The 22,617-nt window shown below is 43.1% G+C and overlaps 1 protein-coding gene across 2 annotated transcripts in view; it reads right to left on the bottom strand.

Moving 5' to 3' along the window:
• SEC24A (SEC24 homolog A, COPII coat complex component) overlaps positions 1 to 19,509 on the bottom strand; it is a 41,665-nt gene extending 22,156 nt beyond the window's left edge. Inside the window, exons 1-3 of one of the 2 annotated variants that reach the window (XM_060765291.2) lie at positions 19,323 to 19,509; positions 9,157 to 9,678; positions 6,673 to 6,831 (exon numbers count right to left, since the gene is read on the bottom strand). In XM_060765291.2, coding sequence (XP_060621274.2) covers positions 6,673 to 6,831; positions 9,157 to 9,678; positions 19,323 to 19,401 — 760 coding nt within the window. In that variant the 5' untranslated portion in view covers positions 19,402 to 19,509. The remainder of the gene's footprint in view (positions 1 to 6,672; positions 6,832 to 9,156; positions 9,679 to 19,322) is intronic. The other variant, XM_060765292.2, reaches the window with a different exon arrangement.
• Positions 19,510 to 22,617: the final 3,108 nt, after the last annotated feature.

The following is a 22,617-nucleotide window of genomic DNA, read 5'->3' on the forward strand; positions in this document are numbered from 1 at the left end:
TGCATTCCGTCTCCTCAGATGATTTGCAAGGAGGCTGGAGGCTTAATATATGTCAAATGCATTATGTGAACTAGGAAAGCATTTATTGCACTAGGAGAATAAGTAAACTAAAGAATTACAAGAAGAATACCTTTGCAGTTACAAATCAAATCATGTCTGATGTACTTATTTAATCAGAAGTAAATCTTAGTTCATTCAAAATGGGCATGATCCTTCATATGAATTTGCAATTTCATGTTCACAGATGTTGTTTTATATAGCAATTTTAATTACAACAACCACATTTTAATTCCTTCTTAAAGTAAATTATTTCTTATGTTTAGCACAGCATTTCATTTTTAAACAACTTCATCTTTGCTTCTCTGCATCTGTAGGAGGAAAATAACTACACATCAGCATCTAGAAATAAAATTATTTCCATGCACTCCCTACAGTCTGTAAAAAAGAATGAACCATCTTGCCAAATCCTAAGCCCTTAATAATTCTATGCACAGAAGAGTTGAGAGCATGAATTGCTAAAGCAATCCACTATCTAAGACACACAAAGCTAATTTCCAAGTAATGTGGGCCAGAGAGGAGTACCCTTAGTAAATAAAGGTTGCTTACCTGTAACCGTATTTCTTCGAGTGTCCATCCGTGAAATTCACACTTATGGGTTATCCCTCCGCGCATGCGCAGCAATCCGGAACTTTCTAGAGATTTTAATGATTTAAAAATGATTATTTGAGTACAACACAAGCCCCGCCCATCCCCCGCCCCCCCGGTATATAGGCCGTGGCGTGCGTCTGAGAGGTAGTTCCCAAGCGCCAAATAGTGACATAATACATATAGGCATGACAGAGGGGAGGACGGGCGGGTCGTGTGAATTTCACGGATGGACACTCGAAGAAATACGGTTACAGGTAAGCAACCTTTATTTATTCTTCGTGTCCTCCGTGAAATGCACACTTATGGGTGAATAGCAAGCTACTGACCTGGAGGTGGGTCATGCCACGCAGGAAAACAGTACAGCTCTGCCGAATGCGGCATCCTTCTTGGCCAGTATATCCAACTTGTAGTGGGATGCAAACGTGGACGGCGTGGACCACGTAGCAGCTCTACAGATTTGATCCAGCGGAACTCCACGCAAAAAGGCTTGAGAGGTGGAGACCGACCTGGTTGAATGGGCCACCAAGTGAGATGGTGGTTGTTTCCCTGCCAATTGGTAGGCTAGACGGATCGTAGAGATGATCCATGAGGCTAATCCCTGAGAAGATACAGGGTGCCCCATCGTGTCTTTCCTGTATTTTAAAAAGAGTCTGGGAGACTTTCTGTGAGTAGATGTTCTATGCAGGTAGAATGATAGGGCTCTTTTGACATCCAATGAGTGAAGTGCCACCTCGAGAGGAGAGGATGGATTTGGGAAGAAGGCCGGTAGTATGATGTCCTGAGACATGTGGAAATGGGAGACTACCTTCGGTAGGAAAGTGACGTCAGTTCGTAGTATAACCTTGTCATCATGGAATCGTATATATGGAGGGTCTGATCGGAGGGCCGCGAGTTCACTGGTCCTCCTGGCCGAGGTGATGGCCACTAGGAATGCCACCTTCCATGAGAGATGGGAGATATCATTAGAGGACATGGGCTCAAAAGGAGGTTTTGACAGTTGAGACAGTACTAGCTCCAGGCTCCATTGTGGTGGAGGGAGGGAGACAGGAGGGTGAACATTCTTATATCCCTTTAGAAACAATTGGACCAGATTGTCTTGAAAAAGGGACGGCAAGCCACGTTTCTTTCTAAAGGAAGAGATAGCTGCCAGGTAACATTTTACAGAGGAGAGAGAAAAACCTTTCTTGGAAAGGTGAACTAAAAAATCCAGTACCACCCTTGTGGGTGCAGAGATGGGCTCGTAGCCCACTGATTTTGTGAATTTTGAAAATGATGACCACTTGTAAGTATATGATTTTGTAGTGGATGGTTTATGAGCAGCTAGGAGTATACGCGATACTTCGTCTGATAAGTTTACTGTGGTTTGATCCTCCATGCCGTCAGGCGGAGGGAGTGGAGGTCTGGGTGGAGAACGAGCCCGTTCTCCACTGTGAGGAGGTCCGGAATGGGGGCAAGGTGGAAGTAGTCCCCGTTGGAGATTTGGAGGAGGGTGGCAAACCAATGTTGGCGTGGCCACCAAGGGGAGATCAGGATGCAGTTGGCGTTGTCCTGGATTATCTTGGCTATGACATGTGACAGGAGGGGGAGGGGGGGAAAAAGGTAGATGAGGTCTGGTGTCCAGCGGAAGAGAAAAGCGTCTCCTAGACAGCCTGGGGATACGTGAGGGCGGAGTCTTGCGCCGTACATTGGGCAGTGAGTGTTCACTGGGGATGCGAACAGGTCTATTGTCGGTGTTCCCCATTTGTGTGTAATGGCTTGGAACTGAGACTTGTGGAGATGCCACTCGTGATTGTTTTTCCCTGTTCTGCTCAGTGAGTCTGCCAGAGTGTTGTCTTGGCCCGGTAGATGAATGGCTGTGAGGAGGATGTTTCTCTGAATGCACCATTCCCAGATGCGTGTTGATATTGACGTCAGTGTCTGAGACCGTGTTCCCCCTTGTTTGTTGATATAGAATTTTACTGCAGTGTTGTCTGTCACTACCTGGATTATGCGGTTGGAGACGATGCGGGTGAAGGCCCGAAGGGCTTTCTCTACCGCCATCATCTCCAGGGCGTTTATATGGAAATGTTTTTCCTGAGGGAGCCAGTGGCCACTGATTCTGAACCCTTTGAGATGTGCTCCCCAGCCTGAGTTGGAGGCATCTGTTGTCAGGGACATGGATGGGTGTGGCTGTATGAAGGGCATGCCTAGGCGAACATTGTGTGCTTTTGTCCACCATTTGAGGGACTGGAGTACCTTTTGTGGTGGGTGGAGGAGTCGGGACTGTGGATCGTGGAGGGGGTCGAACACCCTGATGAACCAGTTTTGCAGAGGCCTCATCCGAAGCCGAGCAAAGGGGGTTACGGCTGTAGTGGAAGACATGTGGCCAAGTATAGACTGGATGGCCCAAGCCGAGGCTTGTCGGGAGTGGAGGAGGGAGAAAATAGCCTGTTGAAGTCTTAAGAAACGATCCTCTGGGAGGAAGGCTCTTTGAATTGTGGAGTCTATGATGGCTCCTATGAATTGAATACGCTGAGTAGGTTGGAGTTGCGATTTTTCGTGGTTCACCACTAGGCCGAGATCCTGCAAAAGAGATAAGGTATAATGAATATCTGTGCATAATTGAGCTTTAGAGGATGAGGCCAACATCCAGTCATCCAGGTAAGGAAAAACCGTTATGCCTTGTTGGCGGAGGTGTGCGGCTATGACCGCCATGCACTTTGTGAACACCCTGGGGGCGGTGGACAAACCAAACGGGAGAGAATTGAACGAGAAGTGGTAGTGATGAACTGCGAAGGTGAGAAACCTCCGGTGTGAATGTCTAATTGAAATGTGGAAGTATGCTTCTCGTAGGTCTATAGTTGCTAGCCAAGAGCCTTTAGGAATAAAGGGGAGGATGTTGGAGAGAGTGACCATACGAAATTTGCGTGGGGTAATGAAAGTGTTGAGTTTGCGAAGGTCAAGGATAGGCCTTAATCCTCCATCCTTTTTGTCTATGAGAAAGTAGCGGGAGTAGAAACATGTGTTGGATGTATGTGGAGGTATGGGAGATATGGCTCCTTTGAGGAGTAATGATTGGACCTCTTCCCATATAGTCTGGGAGGGTTGTGTAAGGATGACTTTTCCCACTGGTGGATATTCGTTAAATTCAATCGCATATCCTCTGTCAACTATATCCAGGACCCAAGTGTCAGATGTGATGGACTGCCACTGTGGGAGAAAAGAGTGTAATCTGTCAAGGTAGGTGATTGGTTGTGTGGGGGAAGGGGGGGGAAGGGGAGAGGTTATGCTAAAAGCGACGTTTGTTGTTGTTAGAGGGCCTGGTACCACGGTACTGACCTCTAGACGGAAGTGAGGGGCGTCTTGTGGATGCTGCCGGCATATATGGCCTCTGTCGTCCTCTGTAGAAAGAGTTGTTGTATGGTCTGTTGTAAAATTGGGGGCGATAGTAATAGGAGCCCCAACGATGTCTTTGATAAGTGTACGGTTGTTGGTCATATTTGTACACTGTTTGTTTCATCTTATGAGAGTGCTCCAATTGTGAGTCAGTCTCAGGATTAAACAGGCCTGCTTCATCCATTGGGAGGTTCTCAATGAGAGAGCGTTGAGCCTGGGTAAGAATTGCTGCCCTAAGCCATGCATGGCGGCGAAGGGCTACTGATCCTGCAATAAGTTTTCCAGAAGTATCAGCTGTATTTTTTGCTAGGTCTTTTTGTAATTTTGCCAATAGAAGGGCTTCCCCATGGAAGGCTTTAGCCAATGGTTGTTCTGCTGGTGGTAGCAGGTCTAGGTATGGGGATATTTTGTTCCAGAGGTAAGTTTGGTATACACTCATATAAACCCCATAATGGGCCATGCGTGCGAAAAGGCATGCTGAGGAATAGAATTTTTTGGCCATAGAGTCTAGTTTTCTCCCTTCCTTGTCAGAAGGGGATGCTTGGTTTATTTGTACTGGCTTTGGTTGAGCATCAGTTACCACAGAGTTTGCCTTGGGCATCTTAGAGAGCCATGAGGCTGTGGATAAATCAATACGGTATAAGTTTTCTGCTCTTTTAGGAGTTGCTGGAACCAGGGCTGGTGCAACTCCTGTATTCTTTAGGATTTTCAACAAATATGGAAGAGTGGGCAACACAGTGGATGCAGGTGTTTGTTGTTGAAGCATGGATCTGTCACAGTGTCTGTGGGCTCAGGTGTGGTGAGGTTTAAGGATCTAGCAAGCCTTATCAGTAGTGCTGAGAATTTTTTAAAATCCTCTAAATGTTGAGGGGAAGGATCAGGATCTGGTTGAGGGTCTTGGATGACTGGTGTGTCATCTGTAGCATCCAGTTCAATGGTTTCTGGGTCTAGTTGGGGGGGCATGATTGGATCCAGAGGGAAGGTTTGGGATTCCAAGTCTGTTTGGGGGTCCGGAGGGCGAGAGAGTGTAGCTGAGGGAGGGTCACGTGGGGGTTGGGGAAAATTTGGATCCAAGGGGAGAGGAGAGTGGGGTCCTCTGAAGGTATCAGGAGGATGGGGGTAGTAATAGGGATAAAAGGGGAAAGGAGGAGGAGGAGGAGGGTAAAGGTGGTAAGGGTAGCCATGAGGAGGATAAGGCTGTTGGTGCTCTAAAGGCACAGAGCGTGCCTTCTTGGGAGGGGGAAGAGAGGAAGCTTCGGAACGGCGCGGAGCCGGGGAAGGAGAGCGGCGGCGGCGTCCGGCCGCGTGCGCCGAGGTGTTGGGCTGTGCGGGCGAAGGGGATTCGCCCGGATCCGGGGATTGAGGAGGGCTGGGGGAGGGGGGAGGAGAGGCTTGAGAAGGAGGAAGGGGAGGAGGTGAGATGGAGAGATCCTCCGGAGGCTGCGTCTCAAGCTCCAAGTGTGGAGCTAAAAGCTCCAAAGGAGGGAGGTGGGAGGGGTTTTCCATTTGTAGCATGCTGGGGAGCGGTTCCTGCAGATGCAGAGCGGAACCGGGAAGGAAAGGCACAGTTTGCAACATAGGAGGACTCAAGGGCTGTGTGCCAGTGAGTTGCCGTCCCTTTTTTTGTTTGTTAGCTTTTTCCTTTGTTTTGGAAGACCTCGTGGTCTGTTTTGTTGTTTTAGATTTTTTTCTCGGCGGCTCCTCAATGGGAGCGTCTGCCTGATCTTTGCTCCGCCTATCCCCAGCGTGTGGGGAGGAAGGCTGGGAGGTCTCCTGTATCGGGGAAGATTGGGAAGGAGTGGGAGCCGTTTGCGGGGCCAGGGCCCGCTCATAAAGCAGCGCTTTGAGCCTCGCATCCCTGCTCTTGCGCGCTCTGGAGGTGAAGGTTTGGCAAATCTCGCATGTTTGGAGATTGTGGGTTTCTCCTAGGCAAAGGAGACATTTAGAGTGCCTGTCTGCCTCGGGGAGATTAGCCCCGCAGGCAGAGCAATTTTTAAAAGACAGGGAAGACATGCTAGCCTGAGAGAGTCGTCAGCCGGTCCGAGTCAGGTAAGGAGAATTTGGAAGGTCGATAAACAGTCCTGGTAAGAAGCCAAAGAAGTCCGATCGCAGAGAGAAAGTCCTAAGATGCTGCCTGTTTGGCGCGGAAAAAGGAACTACCTCTCAGACGCACGCCACGGCCTATATACCGGGGGGGCGGGGGATGGGCGGGGCTTGTGTTGTACTCAAATAATCATTTTTAAATCATTAAAATCTCTAGAAAGTTCCGGATTGCTGCGCATGCGCGGAGGGATAACCCATAAGTGTGCATTTCACGGAGGACACGAAGAATAAATATTCCTATCAATACTAATGTCAACATTCAGAATCTAAGATGGGAAAATTCTGATTTTCCAGACCCCTCTCTTTCTGAATATGGGAATGTCCCTTTTGAAAACTGAAATACCTGAATAGCTGCATTAGAAAAAAATAAAGTTTAATTCGATTCATTTGAGTTCTGAAAAGAGGGCACAACATGAACAGCAGATATTAATTTATTCAGCTATGTCAACATCCTTATCACCTCTGCCAATAACATTGATTTAAACAGCTATTTGTTGTATTTAGAACGCATACCATGGGACTTTCCTTAACAAACTGGAGCATTACCTTCTTGGAGACTTGCTGAGTTTGGGGATGCAATGTTTGCTGGTGGAACTGTTGGGGGAGCAGCAGATGGTGTGAAAGCTGGACTTCCAACTGGAGGGGGCCCTAAAGGAGGTCTAACTGGCGAGTATGTTGGCTGATGGACTGGAAGAGGAGGGGGACCTGCAACAACAAGAAGAGTTCAAACACAACATGATTCCTGTTGTTATTATGGTACAAAACCAAAAACATTAATACGTTCATTTTAATATCATACATATTCTGAATGAGGTGTTGGAAAGGTGGACTTAATCATTCAATGGTCTTTGCATAATAAACTTACCAGTAAGTCTTTTGTAACTTTTCATCAAATATTACATTTTGACATCAGAGGAAAAATCATTAAGACCTGAATAAACTATTCCTAATTTGAAAAATATACCAAGAAATATTTAAGAATGAAAGGGGAAAAAATAGAATACAAAATACAATATATGGACCATGCAGTTTCTGGATCGGATTGATAGTGAATCCACCTATAACTCACTTGTTCTGCAGTACTGTCATATAAATCCATAAATGAGCAAGACATAGTATTAAACATATATTAGATTACCTACGATGTCAGGTGTGGCACAATTAGTTTTACTCTATACAAAAACAATCTCCTCATTTTATAAACAGTACTACAAATGGGGTGACCTCCTCCATTTGACAAACCATACCCATAGTGCCACTGGACACAAATACACACCAAACTCTATCAGGCATAAAATATTCTTATTGCCCCACTTCCTCTCCCACTAGCAACAACAGATGCACTAATTGTCTGTAGTAAAACAGACTTCACTGTCTCAAGTGTGCATCACCAGGAATAGCTACATTTTAATAACCTAGTAACAGTAGATCAGTTGCTAAACTGTGTTCCTATTTAAGGGAGGAAAGATGATAAATATTTCCCGGGGTATATTTTGATGCCTGGACTGTATTTCAAATATTTGCTCTTTAGCAATTCTTTTCCTAAAGGGGTCACTTCTTTTTGAACTATGAGTGACAGTAATCTTTCCACAAAAATAAGGCCAACCATCATCTTTTTATATTTCATCTAAGAAATGTGTGAGGAATACTTTAGTCTTCTAGGCTGCACAGCTGGCTGAATGATAATTCATTGAATAAACCATAACTCAGTGTCATTGCCACAGATGAACACTGAGATACCTGCACTAAAAGGAGACAATGACCATCTGTAACCATTACGGGCCATAAAACTTGAGTAAAGGAGGTGGAATAAAACAGCAGTCAGCTCCACTGCATCTCTGTTATGTGAGAAATGGACATTTTGGCTTAAAATAAACTCTGGTTGGGGAACTACGAGAGCAATAATTTTGGAGAACTCAAGGGTTGTGAATAGAGAACGAGCATGATAGGGCAGTTTGAGTGCTGGATTATAACTCTGGAGGCCAACCCTAATACCATAACCAATGTCAATGCATTTTAAAACTGCTCCAAAAATAATTTCCTCACATCTTGAACAGCAGAGGGACATTGAGTGCAGCGCAATAAGCTGAAGTCCTTCTGGGTTGCTGTTGTTGCCACTCACAAATTTTGCTGGGAAACAGGAATGGTACCCTCACGTGCAATGTTCCCCAGCAGAACCGGATTGATAACCCAAACAGTGTTTTGGTGGGATGTTAAAAGCGTGATTTTATGAAAAGAAGGACAATACTATCCTCTCTAAAGATTAGGAAGGGAATGAAGTTCCTATACAATCCCAAGAAGTTGGTCCACCCCGCCTCCAGCATGCTACCAGCTGAATACAACCTAAACAAAATGAACAGCTGCAATGTATTTTCAATGTTTGAATTTCCATGAAAGACAGGACTGAAGGCGTGAATTGAGAAAGAAACAGGGAATACATTCACTTGATTAATTAAACATTCCTTACAAGATTCCAAATTGCCTGAAGGTTCAGAAGCAGCCCATTTGGGATTCTGGCCTAATAATTAACTTCAGAGACCTCTTATTCATAGTGAGAAGCATTTCAGCTGTGAAATCAGCAATTTGGAATCTTTGAATATTTGGTCAAACAAATGTAGAACACGTTTCATCTTTGTGGGCCAGATTAAATTCTTTAGCAATAGGTGCTTGATTCTTTAATATTGATTTTTAAAACATTTTAATATGGAATCAATTATAGAAAATTCTTGTATACTTTAATTTTTCACAATTTGTTTACATAGCTGCATGCACTACACTGTTCAAAACATTATCATCCTACAGGCAATTTGTATCACCTGGGTTATTAAGTGGAAGTGGTATTTTCTGGAATTGTTGTCTTTTTGTGTTTTGGTAACATTTTCTAAACAATCAGAATATGTAACATGCACAAAAACTAAGTGTTATGCTTTCTTAACTTGTTATTGTAAGTTGCAATTTTGAAGGTCTGAGATTATGAAATTAAGGAAAGAGTTATGTACAGCATTTCAATGATACAATTACTTTTCTCACCTGGCTTCGTATAGCTGTTCTGAAGTGGAGGCCCTCCGGAAGAAGAAACATTATGATAGCTTGTTGGTATATTTGTATTCCCTGATGAAGATAACAATGGCTGGGTTGCTGTTGGGTGAGCAAAATTGTTAACTTGGGAGACCGTAGCTGGTTGATTTGGAGGAGCTTGCCCATATTGCCAGTTCGAATGCGATGGAGGATTAACTCCAGAATGGAAACTACTGCCAGAGGTGGATGTAGCAACCAAATTCTGCCGAACAGGAGGCATCTGACCAACAGGTCCTGGCTGTGCTGTTGCCATAGAAACAAGTCCGATAGGTGTTCTATTAAGAGTATGGCCAGGTCCTTGAAAATTACTAAACGGTGGAATATTCTGAGATGCTCCATAGTTATACAGTCCGGAAGTTGTCTGCAGGGGGTTCTTTGTTGCCATTGGTTGTGGATACACTCCGGGGACTGCAGAACTGTATCCTTGCCCATCCACTAAGCGTGAGGAGTTCATCAATGGGCTTTGCACAGGACCTGAGAGTTGACACAACCTTCTGTGAATAAATACTAATAGAAATATTTTTTTCTATAGAGTAATTTGAAGCCATGACATTTCAGAAACAGGAATAAAATACGTTTGCCTGAATTAAGCTGCGATAGGCCATAGAAACAAACATTGAAATTAATGAAACCCTCCCAGAAACACTGTTCATTATTGGATAGAATTCTACAATAAAATGTTTAAGAATTTGTTATTTCTGGTGTTGCACAAAGAAATCCCCCCCCCCCCCCATCTACACTACAGTCCCTTAAAAATCCTTTTATGACGAACTGAGAGTGCTTAGTAAAAGGCAAGGCACATGGGGCGGATGGAAAAGGAGACATCATAGTAAAATGTATGCCACAGAAAAATAGGTACATTTCATCCCCCGGGCAAGCCCAATCTGATAATTGAAAGCTGCACCAACTGCAAAGCAGGAAAGGTCAATGTCTGTCCCTAGGAATGCTGTTTGGACAGTGGTCACTGATCTATAGGTTTGTGGGGATGAGACTGATTCACACAAGTCCCTACCATGGTTGCCAAAAGTATGGTGCAAAACACACAAGAACAGTTCCCAACAGGTTTTGTTTCAAATCTAATATGACTGCATTAGTTTCGTATTTAATAAAAGGGGCAGCAAAAGGGGAGCCATTAAACTTTCCCCAATAAAATGTTTTTTCTTCCAAAAAGAGAAAGCATAAATGTAGTCATCTTTCTCTCTACAAACAGATAGGAAAAATGGTTTTTGGAAGCCTGCCTGTTCTGAAAGTATTAAGCAATCCTTCTAAACCCCCCCCCCCCCCCCACACACACACCATAACTTTGATCACATCCAGAAAACCCTGAAGCATTTAAGAGAAAAATAAACATCAGGAGAGATCTTCTCCATTTCATGTAATCTAGCCTTATGTTGCCAAGACAAAGCAAGAGAAAGAACTACATAATGAATTTTGTTTTTGCCACAGGCCCTAGCTAAAGCTACAAGCAAATGCAGGCATAAAATAACACAAGATAGCTGCAGGTTACACGTAATAGAATAAAGAGTTGCAGGAATTTTTCCCCTCCTACATGAATCAGAACAAATATAATTATTCTGATTCAAGTGACAAACACATATGCCTTAATCTGTAATCACGGTTAAGCCAATCCCAAGGCAAAGGTAGACACTACATTTAACCTACTTTGTTTTCATTTTTTTATATAAAAATATTATGTAGTCATTATTTTGTCATCAACCAGTGGAACATTTATTCCCAGCACTTGTATTTGTGGAACAATTGTAATAAGTGACGTCTTCAGTTTGTCTACTGCTATAAATAGAGGGCAATTACAGAAAGAATTCTATTGTTTATAGTCAAGAACTGCAAATAACAATTTGTATAAGGGTAACCCATTCATTAATAAAATTTCAACACTATGCTAAAACTTTAACATATCATGAAACCATCTTCATACAACTCTCCTATCCTGCCAAGACTGTTTTTGGACAAATTATGCACCCTTCAACCTGCCTTTACATTCTGATATTGCAAAAGTTGCTCCAGATTTAGAAAAACAATCCACTAAAACTGTATTATATTACCTGGACACTGGTGGAATGTGATTTAATGAACAGAGCAATATTAAATCAATTCTAATGAACAGATTTCTGGAGTCTATTTTGATGAAATTCATGGGTCATCATAAGTTGACAAGTGACTTGAAGACACATATACACATAGCAACTTAGTCCATTTGAAAAGATGCTAACACAACCACAACTCCAAAAGGAAAAAGTGATGTTCTAGCTGTTCTGGAGTTCCAAAAAGGTTGGCATATCTTGGGGAACAGGAGGGGGAAAAGGTCTTTAAAAAATGTGTTGGTTCAGTATCAGCAAACCAAATTACAATAATATTTCTGCCAACAAAGTTTTGGAAACAATTGCTGAAGAATTTATACCACTTGATCTACTTGTAATCAAACTCCCACATCAAAACTTCCACAATGAATTGGCTGTTAGGCTATGTATTTTTCCAGTTTCTATAAAATGAAAATCAATTTCTGATAAGGAACATGTTTGTTTGTTTAAAATTATGGTCACCAAAATACCCAATTATGTATAACTAATAAATAACCCAAAGCACTTTGCATAACTAATACTTTTATTAAAATGCATTGAGCTATTTAGAGCTATTCCTTACAAGAAATAGCAAAGCCATATATTTTTTCTGAACAATTGGAAGAACTGGTCAGTTTTAAGTTCAAATATGTTAATTATGAAGAAAAGGAAAAAGAAGTGGAATACGAAACAGCTCTATTATATTGAGAAAGATTCTGTTTCAAGCAGCCACAGAGTAGTTAACCTGCCAGACAATATGTTTTCTAAGACAAAAATAACATAATTATAACCTGGCTGTGGAATGTATAATCTATGGAGATGGCCAATGCAGTATTAATAAATACTAAGATGATAAATAATATGGCATGCTGTTGCTTAACTTACTTCTGATTATTTGCTCTAATCCTACATTTACCTTGCTTTAAATATTTTTTGTGTTTCTCCTATCTTGCAAACTACTTCAAGCAACATCTTTTTAAAAGGGGAAAGTGGTGTATTATTTTTGTAAAACCCAATAACCAGTGAATGTGATTTTTATAATTTCCAATCACATAATCCAAATTGCACAATGACACATTTAAATAAGAATACGAATTTATTCTTACACTCTCTCTTTGTGAAAATCCCTCCACATACTGTGTTCCAAAACACAAGGTTTGGCAGTAATCATCATGTTGGAATTTTGACTATGACAGACTTTGGACTGGGTCGTCGGTTGCTAAATCAAACTTTGATTTGGCTACATTATAATGTTTTAAATGTATTTTAATCTAACGTTTTATCCTTTGTATAATATTGTATGTAATGTGTTGTACATTGTCGGCCTTGAATTGCTGCCGTTGTAAGCTGCCCTGAGTCCCCCTTCGGGGGCTGAAAAGAACAGGATAGAAATGTTAGAAATAAATAAATAAATCATGTCTCTTCCTTTCCTGGACATATCTTAGACAACTGGCATTTCTTGTTTACTATATGGTCTTACTGGTGTATGGGAAAAATGTCACACCATGATAAAAGTCCAATTACAAATACAGCTACATAATGAGAACACATCCATTCTGCACCTAGAAAAGTAATGTAAAATGATGAAATTATGACTCTCACTTAATGTAATGTAGTTATGCCTTAGTTACTAAAATGGAATTATAAGGAACTGATCATTTTCATGTTCTAGCGAAGACACTGCTGGTTTATGTCAGCTCTGAAATCTCACCACAGCAATGCTCTGTTGTCCCCATGCCACTAAACACAGCATCAAGAACCATATATTATATAATCAATTTATTATACAAGTGCTGAGGTTGTTTGCTCTGTTACAGGAATAAAAATGTGGTTGCTTTCTTCATTCTCCAGGCAGTGCTCACATGAATTTCAAAATGAAAGCCCTGTAACCATGCACACTAAGAGGGTATGATACTCCAAAGAAGCCAGAACTTGAAAGTGTGATTTAGGCTACAATATGAAAACTTCTAATCTCTTCCACAAGTATGAAAAAGGAAAAGGAGGGCCAGAGTGTGCAAGCTTAAGTGTCATCCAGTGTTCGCAACCTTTTTCGACCATGGCCAATATCCACCGTGTTAATCTGCGGTTTACCATCCCTCTCTGATAATTTTAGTCCAATAATTTTAGCATAATTTTAGAGATGTTTTAATGAGATTTCAAGGATTTAATATGCTTGTAATTATTTGTATTGTGTTACATTTGGTTTACTTGACTTGTTTGGTTATTTTTTAGTTGCTCTTCACTTGTTTATATATTATTGTTGGCACTGTGTATTTTGTTGTGAGCCGCCCTGAGTCGCTATAGGAGAGATATGGTGGGCTCTAAATAAAGTTTCATTCATTCATTCAGTTTCATGGCCCTCTTCCAATTTTACATCCTTCCTGTGGCACCCCATCTTACCCAGAATATTCCAAGGAGGGCACAGGTGAAATATCATGTATTTACAAACAAAACATCCACATAGCTTTCTAGCAGTACCCACCAACCCCCAAGTTATAGATCCCAATGATGTGTGAAACAGAACAGTGCCAGAATTTTCCTCTGCAGTCTTGCTCTAAAATGTTTTAATTCCATTTTTACATATACAAAGTTAAGTAGTCCATTAATGCAGAACTACGCATTTTAGCAATAGTGCATTTTTATTTCATCTGTCTGCCTACTATCTACCCATACACTATTCTGTTCTGAGTGTGAATTGTTCAGGATAAGAACTGTCTTTATACTGAGAAAGATATTTAAGAAGTGGGAAATACACAAACCACATAGCATGAAGTGGGGTATACAGTAGGCCCTCTGTATCCACAATGTGAAAATGTCCCCACCTCCAACAAGTTACAGAAAGCAAGCCTTGATTTTGTCAGTTTATATAAGGGACACAATTTTATAACATCATTGTATATAAAGGTAGTTAAGCATCTACATGTGAGACCCGGGAACCAAACACCAGTGGATACTAAAAGTCCAATGTATTCAAATACTCTTAAGAATTTCTTATGAGACTAATAAAAGTTAAATTATATTTTATAAAGCCACATCTTAAGAATATTTAAATATGTAAGCATACAAAGCACACAGCAAAATTTCAAGATTTTCTGAGTTAGAAATGACTATTATAGTGCTACATATACACACTAAGATCAAAAGATGGTAAAACCTATGCTACAGGTTTTAGATTGTTTCAGTTAGATGAATATAGCCTATATGTTACTTTATATCTACATAACACAATGACACAATCGGACAGATGGCAACCTGTTTAACCTCAGCAGACTGAAAGCCAAAACCAAGGTTACAACATCTATTATAGAACTCCAGTATGCTGATGACAATGTCGTCTGTGCACATTCAGAAGAAGATCTACAAGCCACTCTAAACACCTTTGCAGAAGCATACGAGAAGCTCGGCTTGTCATTGAACGTTGAAAAAACCAAGGTGCTTTTCCAGCAGGCACCAGCCAACCCCTCTCCAATGCCAGTGATACAGCTTAATGATGTAACATTAGAAAATGTTGATCATTTCTGCTACCTTGGCAGTCACCTCTCCACCAAAGTCAACATCGACACCGAAATACAACACCGCCTGAGCTCTGCAAGAACAGCATTTTTCCGAATGAAGCAGAGAGTGTTTGAGGACCGGGACATCCGTAAGGATACCAAGGTGCTTGTTTATAAAGCTATTGTCCTCCCAACCCTGCTCTATGCCTGTGAGACGTGGACTGTCTACAGACGTCACATGCAACTCCTGGAACGATTCCATCAGCGCTGCCTCCGGAAAATCCTGCAAATCTCTTGGGAAGACAAGCGGACAAACGTCAGCGTGCTGGAACAAGCAAAGACCACCAGCATTGAAGCGATGGTCCTCCACCACCAACTCCGCTGGGCCGGCCATGTTGTCCGGATGCCCGACCACCGTCTCCCAAAGCAGTTGCTCTACTCCGAACTCAAGAACGGAAAACAGAATGTTGGAGGACAGGAAAAGAGATTTAAAGATGGGCTCAAAGCCAACCTTAAAAACTCTGGCATAGACACTGAGAACTGGGAAGCCCTGGCCCTTGACCGCTCCAGCTGGAGGTCAGCTGTGACCAGCAGTGCTGCAGAATTTGAGGAGGCACGAGTGGAGGGTGAAAAAGAGAAACGTGCCAAGAGGAAGGCGCGTCAAGCCAACCCTGGCCGAGACCGCCTTCCACCTGGAAACCAATGCCCTCACTGCGGAAGAAGATGCATAGCAAGAATAGGGCTCCACAGCCACATACGGACCCACAAGAACATTGGAAGACAATCATCCTCGGAAAGCGAGGGATCGCCTAAGTAAGTAAAGTATCTACATAAAGAACAGAGAACATAAGCATTTCACATACTGTTCAGTATATTCCTCAAGAAACTATTTTCTGAGTATTATCCAAAAGATTTTACGAATAAAATCACCATGTTAGCATCTATGATAATTGTTTACTACATTTCTATCATGCCTTCCATTACAGAACGTAGCTGGTGAAGACAGAATTCCAAGGCAGTCTCTCAATGAGGCACTACCTAAGTGCAGACCTGCTTAGCTTCAGCAAGACGATTATTTCATACATTTTCTATCTGTCTCTAGTAAATAATGATTTGTAGTGTCCTGTTGCTACTCTTTTGCCACGTTAAAACAACCATCCGTATCTTCATAAACCAGAGCCAACTTTATGTTCCTCTTTGACTTTGCCCTTCTTCCGTCACACAGTTCTTTCAGCACAAAGATCCTGGTACATTAAGGCAGACTTTCCTGTTTAATCTAATCTCAGGAACTTTAGCTTAATGACAGTTAAGTAACCAGGATCGCAGATATTAAGCCAGAGGTCCCAAGTGCCAGACATGATCTGTTTACTCAAACCAGTACGTGGAAGGAGTGAAGAGAAAAAGCAGAAATGTGTATTCATGTAAAGCCTTCATAAGCCATTGTTAATAAAGCTGTATGTGATCATCAGAATATACGTAGGTGGTAAAGAATAGGCCACTGTGCCCAATCTCATAGGTTCTGTAGTTGAATCAGGAAGGAAATGTATTTCTTCTCATTGAAATGCCCCTTTTACATTAAAATACATAAAATGAAGATGAATTCTATAGAATACAGATGGTGTGACAGCCAACTGCACAATGAGCCAGATTTAAAGGTTGTTTATTGCTATGCTTCACCCTGAAGCACCCGTAGGTGTACACGTGGGAGAAGGGGCATAGTTCACAGTTCTCCACCCAGTCCCAGGTAAGAGCTTTGGCTCCACTCTGAGGAAGAATTAAGCAATCAGCCAGATAAAAAAGATCCTATGCTACACTCACATTCATCCTCTCACACGATCTGATTTTAGTCACAATCCATTAGTTTCTTTGCAACTAGTTTTTTTCCCGATCAGCTAATTTTTCTCTTTAAAGAAAGCAAGTAAATACTTCATTAATAAATATTAATAAATCACTACATGTGATTTAGTATTTAACTGAGAATTATTGCTGTCATATCTGTCATGTGTATTGTGTCTTTGCCTTTCACCTAATGAACTCAAATCAGTTCATATGATTGTCAGTTACCCTATCCTATCCTTACAACATCCTTGTGAAGTAGGTCAGTTGAGACAGAATGAGATCATCTAGTGAATTACACGGCTCACTGAGGACCAGAATCCGAATCCCACAAGTCCCATTCTAAGATTCTACAACTGTATCATAATTTATTATGCATTTTCATTCCATTATGCATTGTTGATTTCCTATTACTTTATATGCACCAGTTTGGATGGAAGTTATTGTAAAATTGTACAGAAAAACAGTGGAGGGCAAGATGTGGATGTCTAACCATTTAGCCTTATCCACTTTACTTTTCCAGGTGTTCCACAGAAGCTACCCCTTTCTGTAGACTGAGTTTAGGTGTGTTTTCATCTTTGCACAGGAAATGGCAAGAACTGAACACTCCCATCAGCCCTCTATGCTTCTAAGATGTACATGAGCACTATTGTTGCAAAATCATACAGTCTAAAGGACTATCATTTGAAGGGATATAACTGTTGCATTTATGATGCAGAGCAGCGTCATTGGAGACCAACCTATTTTCCTCTATTGTGCAGGGGACCAGCAACATATTTGTACCCACTGGTGATATCCATTTTTTCTTTGAAATTCTCTGCTGTCAGCCAATCAATAGGTTGTGAAACCAGCACCATTGCACTGATGTAGGGCAAATGCACTCATTATGGTATTAAGCTCACATACTCATTGGGGTATTCTATTCAGCTTGTTGTTGTTATTAATGCATGCATCCATTTCTGACCTAATGACAACCCTAAGGTGAACACTTGATGGGGTCGTTTTGTTCAGAGGAGTTTTCATTTGCCTTCCCCCAAGGCTGAAAGAGTGTGACTTGACCACCAAGAGTGTTTCTATGGCTGAGCAGGGATTCAAATCCTAGTCTTCCAATAGCTGAAGTTACACTGTACAATTAATGCCACTATCTGCTATGGCACAATGCTATTGAATGATGTGAGTTGTAATTTTACAAGATCTTTAGCCTTCTCTGCCCAAGGAGTGATGGTGCCTCATCAAATTACAACTCCCATGATTTGACCGCATTGAGCCATGGCAGTTGATGTGGTGTCAAACTGCATTCACTCTACAGTGTAGATGTACCCATAGTCCAATGCACAAACCACAACACTACATTGTTCCCTTAATAAAACAAATGGGGTGGGGGGTTGTTATTTTTACCTTGAGCAAAAGCTGTAACTCAGTGGTTCTCAACCAATGGGTCCCCATGTGTTTTGGTCTACAACTGGTTTCCCAGCCAGTTTACCAGCTGTTAGGATTTCTGGGAGTTGAAGGCCAAAACATCTGTGGACCCACAGGTTGAGAACCACTGCTGTAACTACTTATATTAGCCTCTTGGGTCCATGCAATAAGGCTAGAGTTCGACATTCAACCAAATTACCTATTGCTTCCCACCTCCGCCAGTTCAACTCTTTGGCAGTGCAATTTCTGGGCAGATGAGGGAGTTTTCCTGAAGTTCCCAGGCAAACTCTCTAACCATTAGACCACTCTGACTCTCTGAAAAAGCATCATCGCACGAACAACCCCTTAACTGTCCCACTGAGGAACTACCCCAAGGGAAACACAATCACTCAGCTCCAAGAACCACCACTGAACACTTTCCCCCCTTTGCTCTCGCATTAAGTTCTCGGAATGCTTTCCCAAGGAAGACATGCTCCCTTTTAAGTGTGCCAAGAAGACACCACTCTCCCATCCCATGGAAAGCCAACCAATGCCTAGGCCCCAGAGTAGTCATCAAATGCTGGTACTACTACTACTACTACTACGTACTACTATGCAAAGCACTTCCTTATTTATTACTCACTAGCTTGTGACACACAAACTCTGACTTCCACCCAGTAAAGGAAATTGAAGCCTTCGTTTTCTCCGGCCTCGGCAAGAGCAAAGGGAATCTCCGCAGACTCAACCCAGGCTCTGATTCAGATTACCCAGGATGCGTCTACACTGGAGAATTAACACAGTTTGATACCACTTGATTTGCCACGACCCGATGCTATAGAACCCTGGGGTGCGTACTTTGGTGAGGCCCAAGACTCTTCGGCAGAGAAGGCTGAAGACCTTGTAAAACTACAACTGCCACAATTCCATAGCATTGAGCTGTGAGACTTTAAGTGGTGCCAAGCTGCACTAATTCTACAGCAGGCATGGGCAAACTTGGGCCCTCCAGGTGTTTTGGACTTCAGCTCCCACCATTAGGAATGGTGGGAGTTGAAGTCCAAAACACCTGGAGGGCCCAAGTTTGCCCATGCCTGGGTTAGAGGCCAAACTGAGTTACAACTGGGCCCATGTATCCACGGTTTCCAGCGTCTATGGCTTCAATCATCCACGGTACGAGCATATATTTTAAATACCCGTTTGATATAAAGGACACAATTTGCCAATGCCACTAGACATAGGATGGGACCCGAGTATCCACGGAAACCCAACCCCTGCGGATACCGAGGCCCCGCCGGCTGGCTGGCCGGGGTCTCACCGTTGCTGTAGGGGCGCTGCTGGGGCTGCCCGGCGCCGTTCTGGCTCCCCGCGTAGGCGGCTCTCCCCGGCTGGGCCATGGCCGCGGCAGGAGGGTCGCTGCGCGGCTGGGAAGATGCCTGCCTCAGCCTAACTGCTCCGGCGGCCCCAGCGCCAAGCCCAGAAGGGGAGGGACTCACCCTCGCACCGGAAGAGGCCCGGGCAGGCCGCGCAGGCGCACTCCGTACACGTGGCACTTCCGGGAGCCGGAGCGGCCCGCAGCCGGGGGCGGGGCTTAGAGCCAAAGAGGCCACGCGCCCTCTCCGTAGGAAGGAAAAAAAAAGGGGGAGGGGGGCGCTCTTAAAGGGACCACATTGGTGTTCTCTCTCTCTCTCTATTAACATATAAGGATGAATCTGTACCAGGCCTGGGCCATCTTCGGCCTTCCAGGTGTTTTGGTCTTCTGTTAGGAATGGTGGAAGTTGAAGTCCAAAACACCCGGAGGGCCGAAGTTGGCCCGTGCCTGGTATAGATGATTTGGACTGTATCCCCACTGGTCCCCCACAATTGGTTTAGGCCAGGCACCCTCAAACTGCAGTCTTCCAGCTGTTTGGGCCTCCTACTCACAGAAGTACTAACGAGCTTGTTCAATTGTCAGGAATTCTGGGAGTTGAAGACCCAAACAGCTGGAGGGCCACAGTTTCAGGATGCCTGGTTTAAGCTTTCTCACTGCATATACAATGAGGGTTACAGCCTGTGCTGGATGGGGTTTCACTCCCCCTGAAGACGCAGGTTCACAGCTTGGGAGTGATCCTGGATTCATCATTAAGCCTGGAACCCCAGGTTTCGGCGGTGACCAGGGGAGCTTTTGCACAATTAAAACTTGTGCGCCAGTTGCGCCCATACCTTGGGAAGTCTGACTTGGCCACGGTGGTCCACGCTCTGGTTACATCCCGAATAGATTTATTTCAAATATTTGTACCCCACGCTTCTCTACTGCAACATGCTCTACGTGGGGTTGCCTTTGAAGACTGTTCAGAATCATAGAATCATAGAGTTGGAAGAGACCTTATGGGCCATCTAGTCCAACCCCCTGCCAAGAAGCAGGAATATTGCATTCAAATCACCACTGACAGATGGCCATCCAGCCTCTGTTTAAAAGCTTCCAAAGAAGGAGCCTCCACCACACTCCGGGGCAGAGAGTTCCACTGCTGAACAGCTCTCACAGTCAGGAAGTTTTCCTCATGTTCAGATGGAATAGATTCAAATAGTTCAACAGGCGACAGACAGATTGTTTACCGGAGTGTTATTCAGGGAGCATACCACCCCCTTGTTATGTCAGCTCCATTAGCTGCCAGTTTGCTACCAAGCACAATTCAAAGTGCTGCCTTTAGCCTATAAAGCCCTAAACGGTTCCCTCCCAGCTTACCTGTCCAAATGTATCTCCTCCTATGAAACACTGCAGAGATTAATATCATCTGGGGAGGCCCATCTCTCAGCCCCACTACCATCACAAGCACGACAAGTGGGGATGAGAAACAGCCTTCTCAGTGGTGGCCCCTCATTTGTGGAACTCCCCAATTAAATCAGGATAGCCCTCTCCATACAAAGGTAATCAGAGGTGACACTCCCCCCCCCCCCCCCCAGGGTTTTGTAAAAGATATTTCAAAATCAGGGAATAGTTTTGCCAAGGATGCCAGGCTGGAATGATCCCATAATCCCCTATCTCTCCCCCATGCAGGAACCTAAGGCTTTTTCCATGATCCCACATGGCAACGCCCCTGTAACCAAACTACCATCTGACCAATTTGGCTGTTATTTATGAACTGGATTCCTTTTTTTAATGAATGAACCTCCTGTTTTTATGAATGGACTTTGGCTACTCAGTGCTCTTATTAACTTTTATGAACTCCCATGAACTTTATAGGAACCTTTAGGAACTTTTATGGACTTTTTATCAACTTTCATGAACTTTGCTGGACGTTGGGGTGGCGAAAATGAATTCTCTTTTGACCCTGTATGCCTTCCTCTTTTCCCTTTGAACTCTGTGTATGCCCCATGCCCCCATTCATTATATGTATGTATGTATGTATGTATGTCTATATATGAAATTATGAAGCAAAGTGACCTTTTCGTGAACATACCAGCAACTCATGGCTCTAGGAATTTCCAGACTTCCTGAGTCAATAATCCCCTAAGAAAGGACTTGACCAAAACCCATTTGTATGGACAATAAGTAAATGGCTTCTTTTTCCTGGATCTTAGAGGGCCCTGATGGCCAGGCCATACAGGACAATGGAGTCTCTGGACATACTGAATCACTCAACACGGAAGACATCTCCCCATCTGCGAGGAACAGGGGACTGTCGCCGCCTCCCCATGCACAGATAAAGACAAAAGCTTCCCCTTTCATCTCCAGCTCTGGAGGCAGTGCTCATCTCTGGTTCTGGAGAAGGTGCTCATCTCTATTTCCAAACTGAGGAACCTGCATTGTCCATAGGCACCTCCTGGTCACATACCCGGCATGATGTCGTGGGGAGCTGTTTTACCTTTGCACCGAGGCAATACCTATTGATCTATTTATTTACTTCACTTACATCCCGCCTTTCTCACCCCGCAGGGGACTCAAGGTGGCTTACAAACTCCTACAAAAATTCAATGCTACATGAGCATTGAATTAAAACACACCCCATCAAACTATAAAACAGTTAAAACATTTCAAACATATGAGCAATTAAAAGACATAGAACAATAAAATTATAAACATATAAAATGCAGAGTCTTGATTTCATGCTTATCCATAGTCATTATCCAAAATCCATAGTCATTATTCAGGCTGTTGAGGTCGAATTCCATAATACTCTATTCTCCAAATGCCTGTGTACAAAGCCAGGTCTTTACCTTTTTTTCTGAAGTCCAGAAAGGATAGGGCCTGCCTGTGACATCACTACTCACATTTGCATGTTTTCCAACTGCTAGGTAGGCAGGAGTTGGGACTGACAGTAGGTGCTCACTCTGTCTCGCGGATTCGAACTGCCAACCTTCAGGTCAGCAAGTAGGCGGCTCAGTGTTTTAACCCGTTGTGCCACTGCGGCCCCAATAAATAAATATTGTGGTGTAATAATCACATAACTGAACTACAATTGAACTGTAGATTCCTCTGCCTTCAATATGCCCAGTCACACAAGCTATCCAGTGTATTATTTTTTTTTAGTCAATTGCTGTGATTCCAGCCATGAAAGCCTTCGACAATACGCTGTGATCATTCTTTCTTGGGGCAGAGACAAAGGAGAAGAATCTTCTTTCAAAAGATCTGC

The sequence above is a fragment of the Anolis sagrei genome, chromosome 2 (assembly GCF_037176765.1).
Source record: "Anolis sagrei isolate rAnoSag1 chromosome 2, rAnoSag1.mat, whole genome shotgun sequence".
NCBI lineage: Eukaryota > Metazoa > Chordata > Lepidosauria > Squamata > Dactyloidae > Anolis > Anolis sagrei.